The following is a 7,773-nucleotide window of genomic DNA, read 5'->3' as shown; positions in this document are numbered from 1 at the left end:
TAGTGTGGGGGCGTGACGGCAGGCCCGGGGGCCAGGACGAAGACAGATGTCTTGGAAGTCACAGAGGGTGAGGACGTTTAAGTCTCGTGACTGCTCATGGAAAGGCCCCCCCGCCCCCCACCAAGAGACCAGTGTTTCTACCGCGAGACCCCTTCACGTCCCACCGAGGTGGAAGGTGACAGTTTCACCATGGCTTTGGGCCAGTCCAAGGGGGGTGGAGAAGGGTGGTTTGAGGGGAGCTGGGGGAGCAGTGCTGACCCTCAAAAGCATACGGAGCGGGGAAGGAACTCGGGCAGACCTGGGGGGGTCCTCCTCCCATGGCCGGGCTGTGGGCTTCCACACGGGCAGGGGCCACGGGGGCCGGGGAGCATAGGAGAGGGGAGCCGCTGTTGGTGCCACGGGGCTGACCGCACCATGGCGTGTCCTGCTGCATCCAGCGCGTATGGACACGAACGTTTGCTTTCTGTCGGCCTTGACCTGCTGCTGGGCCCGACGGCAGTGACCGGGCTCATCAACCGGCAACCGAAGCAAAATGACCAATGGCACAGGACGGCCACAGGAGTGGCCACGACGGCAGAGCTGGGGCCGGTGCGCCATCGGAGCTGGGGGCAGTGGCGGGGGTCAGGCGGGAGGATCGTGTCCCTGCGTCTGCAGCGGCGGGAGGGGAAGAAGTGTGGGGCGGGGCCTGCTGCCGCCATGGCTTCCCACCTTTTGACCCCCCGCTCTTTCCACCGGGGGAGCCGGGTGCTGCCTCCCCTTCCTGAGGCCACGACCGGCCAGAGGCTCGTGCTCAGACCCCGGCTGAGAGTGGCGGGCGTCGTGGCCTGGGCTCAGCCAACCAGATGCTTTCACGAGGGACCCTGGGCCTGGAGCGTGTGTCACGGAGAAGCGGGGACAGTTCTGAGTTCCCACCCCCCTTGCAGTGGGGGCGGCCTTGGGCACCCAGAACCCAGGGGTGGCATTCTCTCTGGGCCCCAGACTCGGCCCCCCGCCACCTGGAGCCTGTGGGTCGCCCGGTACCGTTCAGCACGTCCGGCCGGCCGGGCTGCCCTGTCGTGGGTGTTGTGGTCAGCCACCTTGCTGAGGGCCACGGAGGTTGCTTCCAGGTCCCATTCTCACAGGCACGGGGTCCCCGTCCCTGCACAGGCGTGAGGATTGACAGAGGCGCGGAGCTGAGCACCGGTCGCTCCTTCTCCCTGGAGCGCACCCCGCCCCCCGTTTTCCTGCGCCGCTGCTCACTCCTCATGTCTAACCCCGAGTGGGTCCAGCCCCTGCCGCCCCCGCACCTCCTCTGGCTTCCTTCACCTGTCCCTCCAATTTTAACGACCCCACATGTCTGTCTACTTGTGTCCTGACCCCCAGATGGTAGCTTCATGAGGACAGGGCCTGTGTCTGCTCATTCTGTGCCCCAGGGCCCAACACGCCCAAGGCCCGCATGCGGAATGGACTCATGACTGCACACGAACGCGGGAACTTGGGAATCCCAAGGCCATCTTAGTGATCTCAGATGGGGGACAGCAGAGGACAGGGGAGTGAAAATCGGTGTGGAAAGTCCAGCAGCTGCCCCGCCCAGGTCCCTCTGCTTCTCCACCTGGAAACCAGCCCGGCGGCGGCGGTGTGGGGGGTGGGGGTGGGGAGTGGTCCTGGGACTTCTGGGCCCAGTGGGAAGCATTTGTTGAAACCTTCCAGTACTTTCTCTAAGCTCAGCTCGATGAAAGCAGGAGCGCCCTCTGGTGGCCACTGTTGGGGATGGCCGCAGACAGGAAGCAGCTGTGGTGGGGGGGAGTGTGTGGCTCTGGGAGGCTCCGGGGTTCTCCGCGCTCCTGTCTAGTCCACGCCCGAGGAGTTGGTCAGGTAGAAGGGGCGGATGACCGCTTGGTAGCTGCTGAAGGAGCCTGCCGGGCAGGGGAAGAGGGAGGCGCTCCGGGAACTGTTGGTGCCCAGGGCACTGGGGATCCTGGCCTTCTGCCCCTCGAAGTCGGTGACCTGGGCCACGAAGCGCCCCCCACAGACCATCAGGGCTTTGTTTTCATAGCCGATGGTGGGATCTGAGTAGTCAGACTTGGAGAGGCCCAGGAGGGGGACCTCGTCCGAGGAGCATGAGAACCCATAGTTCCAGCAGCTCTGGATGGTGGGCAGGTAGACCAGAGACCAGGAGATGCGCTTGTTCTGGAACAGGAAGCTGGGGTGCTGTGGGGTCTGGAAGGACCGGTAGTTGTTGTTCCAATAGCCGGACGAGACCTGGGAATTGCCGGAGACGGAGGCGCTCCAGGTGGGCGAGGTGTACAGCCGGGGCTGGTAGGCGTCCTCGCTGAGGTTCAGGCCTCTGTACTGCGCCAGCAGCCGCAGCGGCACGGTGTGGAATTCTAGGGCCTGCAGGATCTTCTTCTGGAACAGCGCCTCGTGGCCCCCATACAGGGACAGGTTAAACTGCAGCTCGAACAGCACCTCGGGCAGCATCATGGGGAACCGGATCTGCTCCACCAGGCCTTCCACATCCCTGCGGGGAGGCTGCTTCTCCTGGCTCCACACGTCCAAGGCTGTCAGCAGCGCCAGCTCGCTGGGCACGACCAGCTCGCTCCTGGACAGCAGGACCTGCAGCAGGGCCATGGGCACGGCCGGCCAGGCCTCAGCCTGCGTCAGGGCCTCAAAGTTCCAGGCCAGGAACTGCACACACAGCTCCTCCAGCACGGGGTCCCGCGTGGCCAGGGCATAGGCATAGAGATCCAGGGGCGTCTGGAAAGACGGGTCCTCGGGGAGGAGGATGGCAAAGAGGCTGGCGCAGAAGCTCTGCAGCTGCTGGGCGCCGTAGGCGGAGGCGAGCTTGTGGAAGCACTTCATGGACGCCAGGGAGACGGCCAGCCTCCGGGAGTAGAAGTACCTGGGAAGGAGCGAGAGCTGAGCACCCGGCGTCCCCCGCCCCTGCAGGCAACGGGGTGCCCCGGCGTGTGCCAAACCTGCCTCTCCGATACCACCGTCGACCAGGTGCTGCCCACTGACCCACGGAACCCCCTGGGGTGCCACCCATCGCGAGGGGCATTCTGTGCCCCATGGATTTATCCTTTGGGTCAACCCAAAGCCATGTGCACAGACAAGCAGGCAGATCCCAGGGTCCCGGAGCATGAGGCTCCGTCCCTCCCCCGTGACCGCGGCCGCCCCACCACCTCCTGCTCTCCGCCTTGCCCGTCACTGCGGACCCCTTGGCTGGGGGCAGGCGCCCGGAGCGGCGGTGTGGCACTGCCCCCTCTTCCCGCCGGCACAAGCCCAGCCAACCCCTTCGGTCCCCAGCACCTGTCTCGTGCCCCGTGACATGAGCGTCACCCCAGTTTGTCCCCAATCTGCTTCCCCTGCCAACTGGGAGCCCCTGCTCCTGGTGACCCAGGGCACGACTCCAGCTTGGCCCCGGGAAGGCGGGGAGTGGGACAGGCACAGGCCCTCCTCCTCAGACATATCACAGAAATCCCTGACCCCGTTGGGAGGGGCACAGGCTAGCTACCGACTCCTCATGTGGCTGGAAAGAAACCATTTTCATCTCTTTCCACGGCCATTTGTTGTTTTCTCTTAAATGTCGCTTCCCACTATATAAAGCTTTAGGTCTCAAGAACAAGAAGGAACAGGTCTTTTTAAACGGAATCTTTCTGAACACCAGCCCCTGGAGGCCCCAGCAGGGCGACCTGGCAGGAGCGATGGCCCAGGCACAGGGCAGGCTGGCCCCCGTGTGTCCGTTTCCTCATCCGGGGCATTGGCTCCCACGCGCTGCGGAGCCCACCACGTGCACAGCGCAGCTGTGTGCAAGGGCCTGGGTAAGACTTTGTGATGATTTGGGGTCACAGGGGTGCTGCCTTTCCTACAAGCAAGGTCATTACGTGAGGAGCAGGAGGATGAACTCCTAACTGGGTTGTAGGTTCTTGGAAATCTTCTACCACAGCCTTACATTACTGAAGAGCTAGATGGGTGTGTGTGTGTGCGTGTGTTTCTGGGCCCCCGATTTCTTCCCAACTACATGCATGTCTGGGCCTCTCCAGAGGCTGTGTGATGTGGTGTTGGGAGGCAAGTGGCCCAGACCCGTGGCCTCGAGTGTGCAAGGAGCCTCCTGCTCTGGGCGACCCCCGGGGCCGCTTCCCAGCTCTGCCCTAGGCCCCTGTAGCCACCTCTCACCGAGCTGGGCCAGGCATCTTGTTCCTGGTGAGTTCGGAACCCACAGAGCACTGGAAACCTCTTAGAATAGTGGTACTTACTCCGGGAGGTTTTTTATGCAGTGTTTGGTGAAAGTTGGTCTATCTCTGTGTGTGTGTGTGTGTGTGTGTGAGCGTGGGTGTCCGTGCAGAGTATGCACGTCTATGCAGGAGTGTGTGAATGGGTGTGTGCACACAAGTGTGGCACGGAGAGTGCGTGTGCACACTGGTGAGTGTGGAACACACATGACTGTAAGCCCAGCCTGTGCACCCACGAGTGTGCGCGCGTGCACAGGAATGAGTGTGCTTGCACGCAGGTGTGTGTGGGCGAGTGCGTGTGTGCCGTGCACGTGCGTGTGTTCGTGAGTGCACCGGTGTGCTCGGCGATGTAGCCCTGGGGTTCGCTGTGGGAGGGGATGAGCCTGGGCCCTGATACCCCCATCCCGGGGGCGGTCACCTGATGAAGTCTCTGACGACAGGCAGGCACTCTGCGTCCACCTCCATGGTGACCGTGCGGCCCGGCTCCTTCCACAGGGCCTGGGCCTCGGGGTTGGAAGACAGGATCAGCCTGTGGGCGCACAGGTCCAGGCCCTCCTGCTGCTGGTCCCGCACCCTCACCCTGATGGACAGGTCACAGCCCATCTGGCTGTCAAAGATCTGCTCGAGGGCCATGGGGAGCTCATCCCACAGGTCCAGGGTGTGGGTGCTCCGGGTTTCTGGGAGGGGCGGAGGGGAGTATATGGTCAGGTCGGGCACTGTCACCGAGAGCACTTCTCCTCCCTGGACGCAGGCTCCTCCCAGCCCCAAAGCCCAGGGTGCCGCTCGCGACTGCGGCCCAGAGCCCTCACCCCCGCCGAGCACCCGGGTCAGCTCCCCTGCTCCCCCACACTCAGGCAGCCCCTGCTGACCTCCAGAGCTCGAGGCCCCACCGTTTACAATCCGGACCCAACAAGCAGTGACCCAGGCAACCCTTCTAAGAACCCAAACCTTCTCCCTGGTTTGACGGTCCAAAGAGTGAGGGTCTTCTGGAAACTCAGTTTCGAGCTTTGGGGTCCCCGGCAGCCTCCCTCAGGGACCGAGGCCTAGGAAGCAACTCCTCGGCGCCCCCCTCCCCGAGACAGTCCCAGCGCTGCGCTGAGAACTAAGCCCACCTGGTCTGTCTGTGCCGCCGGCAGGTGTGAGTCGGTCCCGACATGTCAACCAGGTGGGTTCAGCCCGCCATTCCTCCGGCCCCCACTCCCACCGTGGGCTCCCCACCAGACTGCTCCCGGCCCTGCCCCCTCCCACACCCCACCGCGAGCCCTCCACGCAGCTGCCCTATCCTTGTATCAATGCCCTGATGTGCCCTCTGGCCCCGTGCGAAGCCCGGAAGAAGGACAAGTGGACAACAGTGACGCTGGGCTGGGGGCGGCAGAACACAGAGCGCCTGCTGAGGTCAGCGCGTGTCGTGGGGCAGGGGAGAGGCGGGAGGGGCGGGCTTCCACCACGGGGCAGGTCGAAGGCACATTCTGCTTTCTGTGCAGGCATGTGGGCGCCACCTTCCACGTTGCAGAACGAGGACTGACAACGGGGAGAGGCTGGGGTTTAGAGCAGCAACAGGCAGGTGGCCCGCGGCTCTGGCCTGTTGGGCCCGGGTGAACACGGCCTCTGCGAGCCGCTCCATTGGAGGACGGTGGGGAGTTTGGAATCGCTGCTGAGCGGGGTGGGCTCTGGAGGTTGTCCTGTCCCCTCTGGGCCAGGGGGCGTCCCAGGGGAACTTGTTGCGGAGGGCGTGTGTGCCCAGGGCTCACCGTTGGTGCAGACGGCGCTGGCGTCCTGACTGTGCCTGCACCGGCTCTTCAGCCAGCCCAGCGACGTGCAGTTGGCCAGCGAGGGCTCCGTCCCCGTGCACTCCACCTCGTCCAGCATGACCGGGCCGGTGCCTGGTGGTACCACAAGGAGGACGGGGGGCTGGGCGGGGCTTGGGGGGAAGGGCCGGGGCACGGGCTGCTCCCCCAGAAGCCGTGCAAAGGCCGGAGAGCGGCCACAGGAGAAGAGCTCTGGGCCTCCCGACCTGCGCTGCGACCGTGGCGCTCCATCCCAACCCCCCCCACCCCGTCCCCGGGCCGTCCGCCGCCCAGTAGAACGCGGAGCTGCTCGAGCGCGCCTCCGGGTTTAAGCTTGGAACTCTGGGCCATAAAGCAGCCTCCGCTGAGGAGTTGGCCTAGTTCTGTGTCATCAGAACCACCTCCCTGCACCAGACTCGGGGTGGGGGCGTTTCAGGAAGGGACGCGCCCCGAGGGAATAGGGCGGCAGGTCCCCAGTGTCTCCGTGAGGAGGGCCACGCGCGGGTCTTAGGTGACGGTCCCTTCCTGGGGCAGGCAGGCCTACCTGGCCCAAAGGCTGCTCCGCCCAGAGCCTCAGTGGCATTCGTAAACCTCAGGGCCCGGCAGACGACGCTGGCATCCGTCAGGTCCCACAGGTTGTCACACACGGTCCCCCACTGGCCTCTGTAGAAGATCTCCACGCGGCCCTCGCTGGGGGTGTTCCCGTCCGCCAGCCGCATGTCCCCATCTTCTGCGCCTACGGGGCTCCCAAGGGCACAGGCATCAGCAGGGATGGAGGCCAGGCAGCCGGGACCCCGTCCCAGCAGGGAACCTGCCCGTCACCTCCCCCACCTGGAAGCGTCACTTGTCAAGTTCCTCCCCGGGGGGGGCCACTGCCCCTGTAGCCTTACAGCCCCCCATCTCTCCCCCCATCCCACTGGGGAGGAGTGGGAGACGTGCACCCTCTCAAGGGTAAAGCGCCTTTTCTTGTCTTCGAGACAAGGGGCGGAAGGGGGAACCAGGGCTCTAGCACCTGAGGGTAGGGGAGGTGGGGCCCCCGGGAAGAACAGGGGAGGAGGAGGGGCCCACGCTGCCCCCACCTGAGGGTGTACGGGCCTTGGGGTGCACCGAGCGCATGACGGTGGGAGGGCTGTGGGGGGAGTCCTGGGGCAGCAGGCCCGGGGACCCCCAGCCCAGGGAACCCCAGAAACACTGGCAGAATGAGTCGGGTGCAGAGACAAAGTGGGACTGTTCTGGGCCGGGGGGCCGGGTGCCGTGTCGGAGGGCGGTTCTCAGCTGGGGGAGTAGCCAGGCTCCACGGGGTCTCCTGAGCCCAGGGTGCAGACAGCACGAGGACCGGTGTCCAGAACACTGGAAGTCTGACTGTGTGGAAGGGTCCTGACTCATGCACCCACCCCCGCTCTCTGCATTTGGTCTGTCCAATGGGCTCCTCCTGCTCGGTCCCTCTGGTTCCCACGGGATGAAATCAAGAATCCCTTGTTATGGGGCGCCTGGGTGGCTCAGAGGGTTAAGCCTCTGCCTTCGGCTCAGGTCATGATCTCAGGGTCCTGGGATCGAGCCCCGCATCGGGCTCTCTGCTCAGCAGGAGCCTGCTTCCCCCTCCCTCTCTGCCTGCCTCTCTGCCTACTTGTGATCTCTGTCTGTCAAATAAATAAATACAATCTTAAAAAAAAAAAAAAAGAAAAAAAGATGGGACACCTGGGTGGCTCAGTTGGTTAAGCGGCTGCCTTCGGCTCAGGTCATGATCCCAGAGTCCTGGGATCGAGTCCCAT

The 7,773-nt window shown here is 64.4% G+C and overlaps 1 protein-coding gene across 3 annotated transcripts in view; it reads right to left on the bottom strand.

The window, feature by feature from the left end:
- Positions 1–1,474: 1,474 nt before the first annotated feature.
- LOC132003493 (soluble calcium-activated nucleotidase 1) overlaps positions 1,475–7,773 on the bottom strand; it is a 30,565-nt gene continuing 24,266 nt past the window's right edge. For all 3 annotated transcript variants that reach the window (XM_059378991.1, XM_059378992.1, XM_059378993.1), the window contains 4 exons: positions 6,546–6,737; positions 5,966–6,097; positions 4,633–4,891; positions 1,475–2,881 (listed from right to left, as the gene is read on the bottom strand). In XM_059378991.1, the coding sequence (XP_059234974.1) occupies positions 1,828–2,881; positions 4,633–4,891; positions 5,966–6,097; positions 6,546–6,737 (1,637 nt within the window). In that variant the 3' untranslated portion in view covers positions 1,475–1,827. The remainder of the gene's footprint in view (positions 2,882–4,632; positions 4,892–5,965; positions 6,098–6,545; positions 6,738–7,773) is intronic.

The sequence above is a fragment of the Mustela nigripes genome, chromosome 16 (assembly GCF_022355385.1).
Source record: "Mustela nigripes isolate SB6536 chromosome 16, MUSNIG.SB6536, whole genome shotgun sequence".
Lineage (NCBI taxonomy): Eukaryota > Metazoa > Chordata > Mammalia > Carnivora > Mustelidae > Mustela > Mustela nigripes.
The sequence above is the reverse complement of the archived record's forward strand: the minus strand, read 5'-3'. Positions and strand labels throughout refer to the sequence as shown.